The sequence below is a fragment of the Dryas octopetala genome, chromosome 2 (assembly GCF_963921425.1).
Source record: "Dryas octopetala chromosome 2, drDryOcto1.1, whole genome shotgun sequence".
In the NCBI taxonomy this organism is placed as follows: Eukaryota; Viridiplantae; Streptophyta; class Magnoliopsida; order Rosales; family Rosaceae; genus Dryas; species Dryas octopetala.
Genome location: NC_141367.1, coordinates 22790490 through 22805103, shown reverse-complemented (window position 1 = coordinate 22805103; position 14614 = coordinate 22790490). Strand labels below are relative to the sequence as shown.

Sequence of the window (14614 nt, the reverse complement as noted above, 5' to 3'; positions counted from 1 at the left end):
TTTGTTTCTAAAAGCACTTGGAAGCACTTCCGGGTTAAACACCTATCAGGTGTTTCCTTAAAAAAGCACTTCCCAGTACATTAACAAGAAGCACTTGAATTTTTTTCAAAAAAATCCATGAATTTCTAACAAAAGCGCTTATAGTGAAAACGTTACTGAAAAAAAACGCTTTCTACAGAAGCATTTCCAAACAAGCCCTTACAACAAACAAGTGCTTCTAACAAAACCGCTTTTAATAAAAGTGTTATTGAACAAAAGTGTTATTCAACAAAAGCATTCCCAAACATGTCCTTAGTTTGATTTGGGCCCAACCGCCCCTAAATGCTCACTTACACAAGAATACAAGACAGTTGATTATGGTGAGGTTAGCTTAAGTACACTTCCTACCCATAAGCTAATAGTCCAGTCCAGCCTCCTATGGGCTGGGCTGTTATAAATTAATCAACCCAAAGGCCTACTATGCGTGGAGTAGTTATAAGTTTTGTCCAACTTTGGGCTTCCACAGGTCGGTATTAGGCAATTCCTATACTCTTCCTACACAAGTGGGCACTAGTGAAGTCTTACGTAATTCTACACTATCGCTTTTTGAATCTTTGACATATAACATGCACTAATTGGGAAAGACTCCCAAACATACCCTCACGTAAACATATAAGGAAAGAGTCATATAAAGCAGCAAATGCACTAATTGGGTGTTATCAAAGACAAAGACATGATCAACACCATCTAATCAATGAGAAGCTTAATTGGCAAACAAAATCAGTGAGGTGGGTTTTTGGTGGTTATGTACCAAAATGATTAACTTCTAACTCAAAACAACCTCAAAAACAACACTATCATCTAATAATTCAAATTTCCTATTTATTTTTGTTTTACTTTTAATTTTAGCCGTAGATTTATATTATCCATGAATAGAAGATTAAATAATTTGTAACATTTTTTAAGTGTGAGTGGAGTTTTTTAAATCTTTGACTTTATATTATACGGTTAGAATTAAAACAAGTAAGAACAACGTAAAATAAATAATTCAAATTCAAATCAATTATCTAACACGCACTATAAAAAATGTAAGCAAACAACACCCCTCATTGGTGACACAAAATGAGGTGGTCATTGAAAACTTTAGTCTCCATTGTTTAATTGTTACCAACTTTTATTAAAATTGAGGCACTTCAATCCTTATTACTCAATTATCATCTTATTTTATGCAACAGATAAAGATAAATTTTACTCACTTTCTTACAGTGACAGTCATATTTACAGCCTCGCACAAGTTTTTCTCCGTGCAACTTATGCTACATGCATAGTCAACCACTGTATATAGATCTTTAAAGCTGTCGGCACTAAGCTAAGCAGCCATCATAACTTTGCAGCCCAAAATGGGCAAGCACCAGGCAGCACAAATGGTGTTCATTAATTATATATATATATATATATGAAATTCTTTTGCAGAACAGAAGACCATCCGTACCCTTTAAATATATACTCAGTCTGAGACTCACAGGAATCACAGGTGAGAAATATCTTTGAGTTTGTGTGTGGGGGTGGGGCTTATGATTTATGATGTATGATGATGATGGTGGCCCTACGAAGCCTCCACCACCAGTCTGATCAGCCTTGTGAACGTGGGGAACCAGTGTGGTCAATAGTGCTGCTTTCGATCTGTGTGGGGTGCATCCAGGGCCGGCCTGACTTTTGGGAGGTTAGGGCGAAATCTAAATTTGGGCCTCAAATAAAATTGTTAGTAAAATAATTTATAATTGACAAAAAATTAATTAAAAAATTTTCGATCACATCAAAATATTAATTAAGAAATTTTTTATTGAATATCAAGAAAATAATTGAAAAAAAATAATAATTTATAAGAATATAAGAAAAAAATTAAAAAAGAAAAACACACACTCAAACATTAATTATTTTCTTGCTTCAATGAGATATTTCTAATTTTTTTTAGATTAAAAGAGCCTGTGGAGAACACAAAAAAAAAAAAAGATCAATTTTTCACAAGACTATATGGAGAGGCAGAGATCCATCTTTGCCAATTCAAAACAAACATGCTTTTTGAATCCAATTTTTCAGAGAAAAGACATGTACTTTTGATAAAAAAAAGAGAAGAGGTGTAAACCCAAGGAAAAAAATGACCCACTGCCATGCAGATGAGGATGTTGGCTTGCTTCTCTTGTGATTCACATGAGAAGCTAAGGAAAAAATGAAACAAGTTGGCCAAACACAAGTTAAGGAAATAAAAAGAAATAAAAAGGTGGCTTTCAACTAATAATCAAGAAAAAATAGGTTGCAGAATCCAAACTTTATATCTTAGAAGGAGCCTACTTTTGTTTTTTTGGTACAAAGGGGGCCTAAGCCCAAAGAAATAAACTAAACAACTACATCTCTGGTACAAGTAGAATGGCCTAGTTACAGTGAAGACATTATATATAGACCCAACAACTATTTTTTTTAATATATATATATTAATATATACATAATATAAAAATTTGTGGGCCCCCCTTAAGGTGGGCCCTAGGAGGTCGCACTTCTTTCCCCCCTTAAGGGCCGACACTGGGTGCATGGTTCGCCCCCATATACTCAGATTCTAAATTAGCCCTATTCAAGTATTCATAACTCTCTTTGACCCTTCTTAATTAAGAAAACATGTATTACAACTAGTATTAGTATCTTAATCACTATGTATAATGTATCCAAGAAATGCACTCATTATATACATGATACATCTCACAAATTAATAAGAAAACCAAGTGGGCTTGACCTTGGATCTTACTATATTAAGAGACATCCGATGAGCTAGCAATGTAATTAGTAAATATGATACATGAAACTGTTAAATTGGTACTAAACTTTAAAATTTTAAATTAACATATAGTACTCTTTCAACGTGCAACTTTATATTATACGAAATAAGTGAAAATAAATGGGAGATAAGAGTTTTAAGATCGATTTTGAATTAGCTAGAACCTCATGAAACCATAATTATATATACCAAACTAACAATAAGTTGAGTGCTGAAGATTCTTTTTTATATATAATTCGTCTCAAACTTTCAAAATTTAAGAACCGACTCTGTATATATTTGGACCGACCAAAGATTACCCTATGTTGAACCACCTTATTTAACATGCTCAATGACACGCTTGTGCTTACGTAAAAGCATTCATTTGATTCGATATTTGACTTGGCACCAAGGAGTAGTCGAATTGATGTCTTGAATTTTTATTTTTTTTTAATTAATCAACAAATGTCTTGAATTTGTATGACAAATTGACAATGGAAAGCAGAAGCCAAATTAATTACCTTTTCACTTTCACAGTTTCACTAGTGCAAACAAAAGCTTCCACGGCGAATAAGAATCATATAATAATACAAAAGATCCTTCATTCGAGGAAACCACAATGATGCAGATGAAATGCCCAAACATTTTCTGTTTGATTCTTCAACGCCTAAATTACCGCCACTAAAATACAATACCATCTCCACCGTCCACGTGTCACGATCGTGCTCACCAACGGTCACATTCTTTCCAAGTTCAAACTCCCTCCTCGCAAAGCCGTATATATTCCATTCCTTGGCGGTCTCTGCTTTCTTAGTTCTCATTCTCATCCCCTCCTCTGCTTCTCTTCCTCTCTCACTGTCCCAACTGTAATCTCTCTCTCTCTCTCTCTCTCTCTCTCTCTCAAATTTCCTGAAACTAAGAAATTTTGAAATTTGATAAATTTTCTTTGAGATCGCGATCCAAATTCGATTATTTCATTTCAATGTTCTTGTCCAGAATTTGAACTCCAAAAACTGAAGATTGTTGTGTGGTGACTGGTGATTGAATAACTAACTGAGTGTTTGGTTTTTTTGGTCTGGAATCACTGAGTTTATACACAATATATAATTCTATACAACTTAAAGTAAAGTCAGTCTCTGTTTGGCTGACGAGAAAAGAGGAGAAAAAAAAAAACAGAAAAGAATAGAAAATTTGGACTTGGAATTTTCAAGCGTCGTACTGTTTTGGATTCTCCACAAGATATATGCACAAACAGTTACTTATTCCATTACTGTGAGATGAGATATTTGTATTCCATTCAAATATCTATTTTCAAGTAGCTTTCCTTTTTGGTTGTTTTGTGGTCCAAATCAATTAATTAAATATCTCACTTTCCTTGCATTTTCACTTTCTCAGCTCCCAAACAGAGGCCTTCGTTCTTAGACTCGTCGTCGGTGTGCGATTTGTTTCATCTGCAGCAGCAGCAGAGCTTGCTCGGACTTTAAAATCTGGGGAGCTTTTGCATTGACTTGAACTGGAACTTGAATCGAGTACAATGGCGGTGGATGTGAGCTCAATTGCGGCGGAATCGGTGGGAATGCTGAGGACCTCCAGCCACACCTCGGTGGTATCGATGAACCTGTTTGTGGCGCTTCTCTGCGCTTGTATTTTACTGGGTCACTTGTTGGAGGAAAGTCGGTGGATGAATGAGTCCATTACCGCCCTTGCAATTGTGAGTGAGCGAGCTTTGCAAATTATTTGTGGGTTTGTGTTTGTTGGAAAATTGAAAATGACAGTGTGTGAGTTTTGGAATGGTGGCAGGGACTGTGCACTGGAGTTGTGATATTGCTAACCACTGGAGGGAAAAGCTCGCATTTGTTAGTGTTTAGTGAAGATCTTTTCTTTATATATCTGCTTCCACCTATCATCTTCAATGCCGGGTAACTTCAATTGGGTTTTTGAGATGTTGCTTTAGCTCACTGTTTGCATCACATTCATTCACTTAGTTGCTGTAATTATGGGTTGTCTAATCACTTTGATTAAGCTTCAGAGAGGTTGCTTCTGTAAGTCGGTACCATATTATGATTGATCTTTTCTTTCCAACATCATCAGGTTCCAGGTGAAGAAGAAGCAATTTTTTCGTAACTTCATGACTATAATGACGTTTGGTGCTGTTGGCACTCTCATATCCTTTGCCATAATATCCTTAGGTAACTTGACAACTTGAAATTTTAGCTTTGTAGCTAAGGCTGATCATGTTTTAAAGTTTAAAGATCTGAGGCACTTCTGGTGCGTCTTGTCTTGAAATTCTTTGGGACGCAATAAGTCATTTAAATTTTGAGCAGGACTTCCATTCCATTGCAAACAAGCTTCTGTTACTTTTCTAAGTTCTGATATGTGTTAATGCTTCTAGTTGGGTGATTTATCTCTAGATCCAAGTGTATACTGTATAGGATAAACATGATACGTACAGATGCCATTCTTGATCAGATGTTAGTTAAATATTCAGATCATTTAGAATCATTGGGAAAACTAATTTCCAGTTTAGTTGTTTAAATATTTGATTATTTTTTAATATGTGTAAGATGCTTGAATGATACCACTTCCATATCTATCTGAATCAATCATCCACTCTCTTGATAGAATGAAGTTGTTAAAAATTCAGTTTTGGTGACCTAAAAGAGATGAGTGCATGACTAGTGCTTGTTCTTTACTGTACCTCATCTATTTGGGAACACTAACTGCATATCCATGTGACCTCCATTAGCAGCATCTTCATCAAACAGCTATTTGTGTGGGTTTAAATAGTGTGATTTATATGCTTAGATGCTGTAGTTGAAAAAAAAAATGAGTTTCCTTGCATTTTCCAATGTTCTAAAGGTGAAGATTTACGATTTTTCATTCATTTTAGCTGTCAATACATAATAATTATTTTGGATATCATTTTGTTTCTCTTATTTACATCTCCTGCTGTTGATATTCTTTGATTTCGATTGACCAGTGGAGAATTTCATTCGTGGTTTCAATTTGTGTTCATGAATTCTTTTTTTATTTTGACCTAGGTGCTATGCACTTTTTTCACAAGTTCGGTATTGGTTCCCTCAAGATTGGAGATTATCTTGGTATACTCAATTTGACTCTCTTTATGATTTCAAATTATTTTTATTTTGTTTTTCATTCAATTCCTTGTACTTCCTGTTTAATTGTATCAGTTCCTTGATTGCAGCACTTGGAGCAATATTTTCTGCAACCGATTCTGTTTGCACCTTGCAGGTATGCATGGTCTTGTGAAACTGTGTTCCTGTTGCAGCTTTAAGAACAACAAATACAACTAATCAAACTGTTGATGCAGGTGCTTAATCAGGATGAGACACCCTTGTTATACAGCTTGGTTTTTGGGGAAGGTGTAGTTAATGATGCCACATCAGTGGTGCTTTTCAATGCAATCCAGAGTTTTGACCTCTCTAACATCAATACAAGCACTGCTTTTCATTTTTTTGGAAACTTTCTATATTTATTTGCAGCAAGTACAATTCTGGGAGTTGTAGTAAGTCTCTCTCTCTCTCTCTCTCTCTCTCTCTCTAGCTCTCAAACCCCACCCCGCCCAAAAAAAAAAAAAATAACACACACACATGTGCTTCCTTGATGCTATATGACCTCCTTTTTCTATTTTCCCAATTTCTTGCAGGCTGGACTACTTAGTGCATATATTATAAAAAAGCTCTATTTTGGCAGGTTTGTAACAATTAGTATTGTTATGGCATTTTTCTCATGATACCATGACTGAGTTGAAGGTCCCAATACCTCAAGCTCTTAACTTTCTTCCACTCCACTTTCGTTCCACTTACAGATTTGCACATTATTGCACACTCCATAATAACCTTTATATAGACTTAGGATAGGAAGATCCCAAACCAATTAGGAGTAGGAAGACTTGCTTAGGGAATAAGAATCCTATGCAATATAGCAAAGCCAAAATAGGCAACTAAATCCAAACGAGAATTTGAGTCATATTCTAACATGTCACAACCTCAAGTATCTTTACACTAAAAGACATAAATTTTAATGTTCTTTTGAGTAGTGCTCATATACTGTTTTCTTTTCTAATTTACAAAAATCAGACACTCAACCGACCGTGAAGTTGCTCTTATGATACTCATGGCTTACCTTTCATACATCCTAGCTGAAGTAAGATTTCTGACAACTTGTACATCATTTCTCTTTTCTTTTTGTTTCTTATGCTAAAAGGAGCTCTAACCATAAGTTAAAAATTTGATTTATCTTGTAGCTTTTTTATTTTAGTGCCATTCTCACTGTGTTCTTTTGCGGAATTGTTATGTCTCACTACACATGGCATAATGTGACTGAAAGTTCAAGAGTGACAACCAGGTATGTTAAATCTCCATAAACATTTTCCTGGACAATTGGGTGACATTCTTATTCAGTTTGTCCACCTCTGGGATATCATTGTGGTGTAGCTGTCATATTACTGATGATTGAATTCTCTTTACCAACTAATGCAGGCATACTTTTGCCACAATGTCGTTTGTTGCTGAGCTTTTTATCTTTCTTTATGTCGGCATGGATGCCTTAGACATTGACAAGTGGAGATTTGTGAGCGATAGGTAATCTTAATGCATAAAATGGGATTAACCTCCTTTTAAACTGCTTCTTTTACTTGTGTATTGTCTGAAGGCATTTACTTTTTCTTCACTATTAGGCTAATTCTGTTTTGCTTTATTTCTTCTTTCAGCCCTGGAAAATCCGTAGGGGTGAGTTCAATACTGTTGGCACTGGTTATGGTTGGAAGAGCAGCCTTTGTTTTCCCCTTATCTTTCTTAGTTAACTTGACCAAGAAGTCTCCATATGACAAGCTCACTTTAAAGCAACAAGTACGAGTTTCTTTTTCCATCTGCCTGTTTTTCGTCTTTTGAATCAAATGATGTATTACACATCTTCATAGGGTTGTCTGGTTTGCAGGTTACAATTTGGTGGGCTGGTCTTATGCGTGGTTCTGTTTCTATGGCCCTTGCTTATAATCAGGTAAAAGATTGAACAATGTTCTTTCTGTAGATCTGGCCAAAAAGAAATTACATAATGAGCTCCTAATTTGTATGAGTATGCAGTTTACTAGGTCTGGCCATACTGACTTGCGCGCCAATGCGATCATGATCACCAGTACTATCACAGTTGTTCTTTTCAGCACAGTGGTAAGACATCAGTGGCTTAAAAACTGGAGCTCATTTGATTTACATTTCATATATCAAACACAGAAGACTGGTTTTACTCTATTCTATGCCTTTTCTTATGCAGGTGTTTGGTTTGATGACTAAACCACTAGTGAGGATGTTGCTTCCTCCATCAAAACACACCACCAGTTTGATATCTTCTGAACCATCTAGTCCTAAATCCATCACTGTGCCACTGCTCAGCTATGGGCAAGATACAGAGGCCAACCACGAACCCCTTAACATACCCCGTCCAACTAGTTTACGGATGCTCCTAAGCACTCCTTCTCACACTGTCCACCATTACTGGCGAAAATTTGATAACGCCTTCATGCGGCCTGTTTTTGGAGGGCGGGGTTTTGTACCTTTTGTTCCAGGCTCACCGGTTGAACAAAATGGTAATCAATGGAATTGAGAAGGAATTAATATATATACATATATATATATGTATGTATTCATATATATAAGCACTAATTTATAGAAGTCATAGGTTGGGGCTTGAGATCGGCTTTCAGTGTGCATTTGTGTATACACAGGAGATTTTAAGGGAGTGGTGACTGCATTTTACACAGGATGAGCTGCTTGTTCCGTGTGGTGGATTCAAAAAATTTTGTGTCTACATAGGTGTGCTGATTAGATTAATTCCTTGACAGTTCAAGATAGCCGTGTAAGTTTTGCGTGATTGGTGTTGTATTGATTAATTTTAATGATATTTCAGAATCTTGATCTTACAAATTTCAATGTTAATTACCATTTTGATTGTGCCATTTTATGAAAACCAATCCAAAGCAGTCCCATTTTAGTCCTGAGAACCAAATGGGAATATGGTTAGACAAATCACATCAAAAGTCAAAACTTTTCTTGGCGACTACTCAAGAAGAAATAAGGAATAAAGAAACATTTTCAACAACAAGAATAGCTTGTAGAACTAGTAGATTCAGATAGCTTTGCAATTCTCCAACTTTGTTACAGTTGGCATCAACAGATGATTTTTTTTTTTTTTTGGTAAGAAAAATGTTATTTCAGAGATCAGTTCTTACATGCAGAATTCAGAGGGTTCCATATATTACACATCACATAGAACATCTCTGGTGTCAGAAAAATACAAGCAGATCCTTCTAAATCATTGTCATGAAGGAGAAACACTTCTGTTTTACTGTCTATTATCTGGGCCAGAAATTTTTTTCTCTACGGGTGGATATAGTATCCGAGCGCTAGACCAATGAGAGCAACCATACAAACATAAAGGAGGGGGAAGCCAACCATAACTTTTCTCACATTGTTCTTCCTTCTCAACAACTCCTACAAAGAGGAAAAGCGGACATCAAATCTCTAGACTAGGGCACATATGATATCATATGAACACAGCATGCATATTAAAGTAATTGGAAAGAGCAGCAAAGTTCAAATGATGAGAAAAAGGTAAAATATAAAAGAAGAGGAAAACCCAGAACTGCAAAAGGACCATTTGTTTTTATTTCTATATGCTATTCTTGTGACTTTACTCATTCACTTCTCTCACTCATTCTCCATACTGTCTGATTCAAAGGCAGTGATGATAGAGAGCATATACTACATTTACAGCTTATGCACCTATCCTCTAATGAAGATAACAGAAAAAATGATTCACGGAATAAGTACTTACCAATTCATGTTTAAGCATATTCTTCTCTCGAGTGGTCATGCTCTTCTCTTCTGTTAGCTTCATGATGGTAAGATCAGCCTGCAAAGAATATGAAAAATTTTAAATCACTATCTTGACAATTTCAAGGAAGGGATGCACAAATGTTAACATTACAATGAGTACTAGAAAGTAGGCTCCCCCTGATATGAAGATTTGAGGAGCACACACCTGGAATTTGACAATGGATAGAATGTGATCTTCCTACCCAGGAAAAAGAAAAACTGACTAATTATTTGCCTAGTCCACCTCACTGGGATATGGATTATCAAAATGGAGACAAATCCTAGTGCCCAACAACAAAATAAGAGAGTGGATATCAATTTTGAAAAAGCACTTAACAACCACACTTCAACATGGTTAAGCAAGCAATAGACTTCTTTCCATATTATTTCCCGTCTTCGTTAAATTCAGATATTTTTCCAACCCTTCCAAGGAGAATTATAACACCTAATACCAAACAGATAGATTTCATGGTTACATTGCTATAAAGATAGATCTAGATGAACTGACCTCTTTTAGCTTTGAGTCCACAGCATTTAGCTTTGTTTTCAACTCCTCAAAATCCTTTGTTAAATTCATCACAACAGCATCCTTTGCTGGTTTCAATTCCTCCACATCATTAACTGCTCTTGGCTCATCAATATCCTTTCTTAAATTCAACACAACAGCATCCTTTGCTGGTTTCAATTCCTCCACGTCCTTAACTGCTCTCGACTCATCCATATCCTTATAAGTTTCAAACCCCTCAACGTCCTCAGCAACCTGGCACAAGGAAAACAGATTATGGTGCAAGGGTTATTGTCAATATGCACACAACTCGTTTTTGACAATTCTAGTTTATATTTTTTAATGACAATTCTATGACAATTCTAGTTTCAGACGATTAAAATATGTAATAACACTTTCGGCAACAACCACACAAAATAAGGGGACTGGACCAGTATCTATGCTTTCTGGATAATTGGCGCCAAACAAAATCACATCTTCCTACTAACATAAAGATGACAAACAATGCTGCCAACCACATCCAAATGCTAATGCAGATATCCCATAGCGTGTACACCCACATCATTAAATGAAGTACTTGGGAAACAAAGATATTTAGGCATGCACATGCACACAATTACACACGGAGAAAAGAAATAAAAATAAAAATAAAAAATAAAAAAGGAAATAAACCAAAAGAAGAAAGGACAGGAGGTCAGTCAAGAATTCAGTTTAAACAGAAAGCTCTTACCTTATGAGGTGGAGGTATGTTTTCAACTCCACTCAAAACTCTATCCTTTTGCACTGAAGTTTCATAACAAGGATCTTGCTTTGACTCTCCATTACTTGGTAGTAATACAGGGGAAGGGGGTGGGCTGATGAGCACCACTCTTAGCTTTTTCTCTTCAACATATTTGCCACTATCCTTTGCAAACTGCCAAAAGAAAAGGAGAAATAAAATGAATTTGTACTTAGCAACTTAAACTAAGAAACAACCACTAATTCTTACCATAACAGATGTAATGTCCTCTTCTGTTGTCCCAAATGGAATAACAGCGCTTTGGATTAGGAACTTGTCTTTGCACTGCAATTCAGGTGGAGCTACGCGCTGAGCTTGCATAGTAACTGCATTGACCCAAAACATGAAGAGTGAAAAATCCATTTATTTTCGGCACTAGACTTTCAGTCTGCACCAGTGCACCACAACAGGCTAGGCTACTGGTCACTTCTCTACTAAGAGTGTTTATGGAACTATGATATCCAATTTTCTATTATACTCATTCAGTACAGTCCCCTTGGTCATCTAATTTAGTCTCACTAACATAATCAATATAATACATGCATACACAGGGAATGTTGCAAGAACATACCATGTATACATAGTCAATCTAAATTAAGTGGGTTCTTGTTTTGGTTGTATCATATATGATCTAAACTGACAATCTCACAACTTAACATGTCATACTGTCTCGTAAAAGAACATAACATGTATATATGTATGTATATATTAAGAAGAAATGAGGCAACAGTATTGAATTCATAGCAGCAAAGGCATATTGGAGAAAAACACAAAAACCCAAGATGGGAATGAGTAAGAACTAAGAAGGGAAAATGAAGAACATAAGACCTGTGAAATCACATGTTGCCTTGGGCTGTATGATGCCTGCGTTAGGCCGCACACTATATTTCTTTGGAGACGTGGTTTTCACCTGCAAATCAATTTTTAAAGCACCCATCCATCTCCTAAATCCTAATCAAACCAAAATTGCAAAGATATGTTTGCATGCATAAAAGTTGTAGAAATACAAGCAGTACCTTGAAAGCAACATACTGATCGGACTTATTGGCAAGTTGAATTGAGCATGTACTTTGCTTCTTTATCTCAACTAAGAGGGAAAGCAAATTAAAAAGCAATTAAAATATTAAACAAGAAAGTAATCTTCATTCTTGGGTTTGATGAATAATAATAACGACAACAATGATAATAATGATGGTGATGAAAAACAAAAGCTCTGTACTATTCTGTTGATTAGAGAAGTTACATGTGAATGTGAGTTCACGGGGTTGAACATCCAAGAGCTCTGTGGTCGCCATCATCATTCTCTACTTGACCAGACTCTCAACCAGCACCAATTCTTGAGAGAATGCAGGTGGAGATGAGGAACCCAGTTGAGGAACAAAGACAGAGAGGGAGAGAGAAAGCGGGTCTGAGTCTCTGAGAGAGTTTGTGAGTGAATGGTTGGGGTGCTGGTGATGTGAAGGAGGGACTATGATGCGAAGGTGATGATGGTGAAGGTGAAGAAGCAGAGCAGTGAAAGCAAAGAAAGCATTGGGGATCGTGTTGGTTAAATAACCAAACCACTAACCAAGTGGGTCACTCACTGGGTCTCAATTGTGAACGGTTGTACCCGCTCTCAGCTCTCCTTCCATTTGTTTGCTTCCTTAGCAAGTACCCAACCGAATACCCGAATACCCAAATACCCAAAATGGGTCTGATGATGGGTTAACATAGAGGCATGGAGGGAGGGCCATAGCCATAGCCAATCGGCCAAGCAAGCAAACCCACCAAACTAGACAAGGTAGAGACGACTGTGTGTGGGTTACCACTCTGTAACCACATGCACTTCTAAAACATTTGTCTCTCTTTTTACCTCACCGAAAGTAAAAAGAGAATTGAATAAAAAAGAAAGTAAAAAGATGAACAAAAAAATAAGAATGCTTTTCCCTGCTTTTTCTTCTCGTCCTTTTTCCTAAAGGGAAAGATGGGTAGTCAAAAATGAATATGAAAAATAAAAAATATAGGAGTTATTTTTTGGTGAGAAAAATATATGAGTTGTATTATCTTTATCTTTAAATTGTTCAAGTGCAAACATCTGCATGTATTTCAATTAGCGTAAGATTAACATAATTAACAATCTAATAATATAATATGTTAAATTATTAGAATAATCCTCATATGGGCAAATATTGAAAACTTTGGATAGTCTTCATATGTGTTTTTTTGTTTGTCTTGGTTTTGATTTGACTTTTAATTTGAATTGTGTAGGAAAATTGCATTGGAGTAACGATGTATATCATCTTACCATGCACCAAAATTTACATGTATTATTTTACATTTTTTGCCGAAAACAAGTCATTTGTGAATATTATTGTGAGGTTCAGATATAGTGCAGTCCATTTTTTACTCTACAAGGATCAAAATCGAACGAACCTTTATTCTCTTTGTGGTAAGGAAATATTATAAAATAAAAAGTTTGCTTATATATTAAGGTTTAGTAATAAAACTCAAATATATAGAATAACTCTTTAGATTTGTAAAACATTACTCAGATTAAAAAGTTAAGTAATGTAGGCAAATACCTAATAGGCACAATACGGTATGTGTAAAGGGGCAAATCATTTTTGGGTCTCTTACAATAAATAATAAAGGATGCAAAAGATAACAAATGAAAAGAAACATCTCTAAAGAGAAAATTACAGATTTAGTCCAGTTATTTTGTATTTAGTTTAATTTTAGTCCACAATCTTTTTTAAGTTCTGTTTTGGTCCACTAATTGTTCTACTTGTTCAATAAAGGTCCAAATTTGTTTTCTCAAATTTGGCATGCCTTTTACCCTATCAAATCTCACCCAACTTCAGCAAACATATATTTGTTTTAAAACTATGCATTTCTTCTTTATAACCATATAAAGATCATTCAAATTAGAGTTCTAAAACTCAAGATAATTGACCCCAAATTAGGGTACCCGAAACTGCAAATTTTTCAAATTTCACCAAATCTCAATTCTCTTAAATTCTAATACTCCAAATTTGTTTCTATGACTAAGAAATGATAAAATATAACTTATACTTTAATTATAATTGAAGAAAACACAACTCAAAGGATTTAAAGTCACAAATCTGGACCTTTATTAAACAAATGAAACAATTAGTGAACCAAAATAGAACTTAAAAAAGATCGTTGACCAAAATTGAATTAGACATAAAATAAGTAGACTAAATCTGTAATTTCCTACATCTCTAAATTATGAGCCTTTCATTTAACTAAATATAGTTAATTCACAAGGATAAAATTTTACTGGAAGTCGAGCTTGTTTGGCAATAATTTTAAAAGGTTTAAAAGCATTTTTAAATCATCAAAAGTGCTTTTGTTTGTGTTTGGAAAAAAAATTAAAAGCATTTTTTAGTTAAAAAAAATTTATATGCTTCTAATAAAAGCGTTTCTAATAAAAGCGTTACTGAGCAAAAACACTTTCTACAGAAGCACTTCCAAATAGCACCAAATTGTATGCCTTTAAATTTCTGGCACCTGTATGAACTTTAATTTAAGCCAACCCCAATTTAGCACTAGACCTTGTCAACTAATTAATGGAATGAAGCGCTGGCAATGCAGGCAAGTTAGGCGGTCCAAACAAGCACACAATCTTCCTTTGTATTTAATTTTAGCCA

The 14614-nt window shown here is 35.3% G+C and overlaps 2 protein-coding genes across 3 annotated transcripts; one reads left to right on the top strand and one right to left on the bottom strand.

Moving 5' to 3' along the window:
• The first annotated feature begins 3531 nt into the window (after window positions 1-3531).
• LOC147294249 (sodium/hydrogen exchanger 1-like) lies at window positions 3532-8730 on the top strand. 2 transcript variants are annotated; one of them, XM_086230463.1, is made up of 15 exons: window positions 3532-3654; window positions 4184-4499; window positions 4589-4707; window positions 4880-4977; window positions 5830-5889; window positions 5994-6040; window positions 6120-6314; window positions 6456-6502; window positions 6889-6955; window positions 7056-7156; window positions 7291-7392; window positions 7521-7659; window positions 7748-7810; window positions 7894-7977; window positions 8081-8730. In XM_086230463.1, the coding sequence occupies exons 2-15, from the start codon at window positions 4323-4325 to the stop codon at window positions 8408-8410; spliced, it is 1629 nt and encodes a 542-aa protein (XP_086086589.1). In that variant the 5' UTR covers window positions 3532-3654; window positions 4184-4322; the 3' UTR covers window positions 8411-8730. The 2 variants fall into 2 exon arrangements, with proteins under 2 accessions (XP_086086589.1, XP_086086590.1); XM_086230464.1 differs by lacking the exon at window positions 3532-3654 and adding an exon at window positions 3681-4042.
• A 166-nt stretch (window positions 8731-8896) lies between these two features.
• Window positions 8897-12727, bottom strand: LOC147294248 (vesicle-associated protein 1-2-like). Its single transcript, XM_086230465.1, has 8 exons — window positions 12208-12727; window positions 11981-12051; window positions 11793-11874; window positions 11175-11290; window positions 10917-11099; window positions 10190-10441; window positions 9641-9718; window positions 8897-9297 (listed from the first exon to the last, which is right to left on the bottom strand). Exons 1-8 carry the CDS (start codon window positions 12263-12265, stop codon window positions 9184-9186), a joined length of 954 nt encoding a protein of 317 aa, XP_086086591.1. The 5' UTR covers window positions 12266-12727; the 3' UTR covers window positions 8897-9183.
• Window positions 12728-14614: the final 1887 nt, after the last annotated feature.

What these genes read in the sequence shown, in the direction of transcription:
- LOC147294249 (XM_086230463.1), top strand. Translation starts at nt 4,323, where the DNA reads ATGGCGGTGGATGTGAGCTCAATTGCGGCGGAATCGGTGGGAATGCTG. An exon ending in GTACAATTCTGGGAGTTGTA is followed by an intron (nt 6,315 to 6,455) that starts GTAAGTCTCTCT and finishes AATTTCTTGCAG; the next exon opens with GCTGGACTACTTAGTGCATA. An exon ending in TGGAGATTTGTGAGCGATAG is followed by an intron (nt 7,393 to 7,520) that starts GTAATCTTAATG and finishes TTCTTCTTTCAG; the next exon opens with CCCTGGAAAATCCGTAGGGG.
- LOC147294248 (XM_086230465.1), bottom strand. Translation starts at nt 12,265, where the DNA reads ATGATGATGGCGACCACAGAGCTCTTGGATGTTCAACCCCGTGAACTC. An exon ending in AGGACATTACATCTGTTATG is followed by an intron (nt 11,100 to 11,174) that starts GTAAGAATTAGT and finishes TTCTTTTGGCAG; the next exon opens with TTTGCAAAGGATAGTGGCAA. An exon ending in TGGACTCAAAGCTAAAAGAG is followed by an intron (nt 9,719 to 10,189) that starts GTCAGTTCATCT and finishes TATTCTTTGCAG; the next exon opens with GCTGATCTTACCATCATGAA.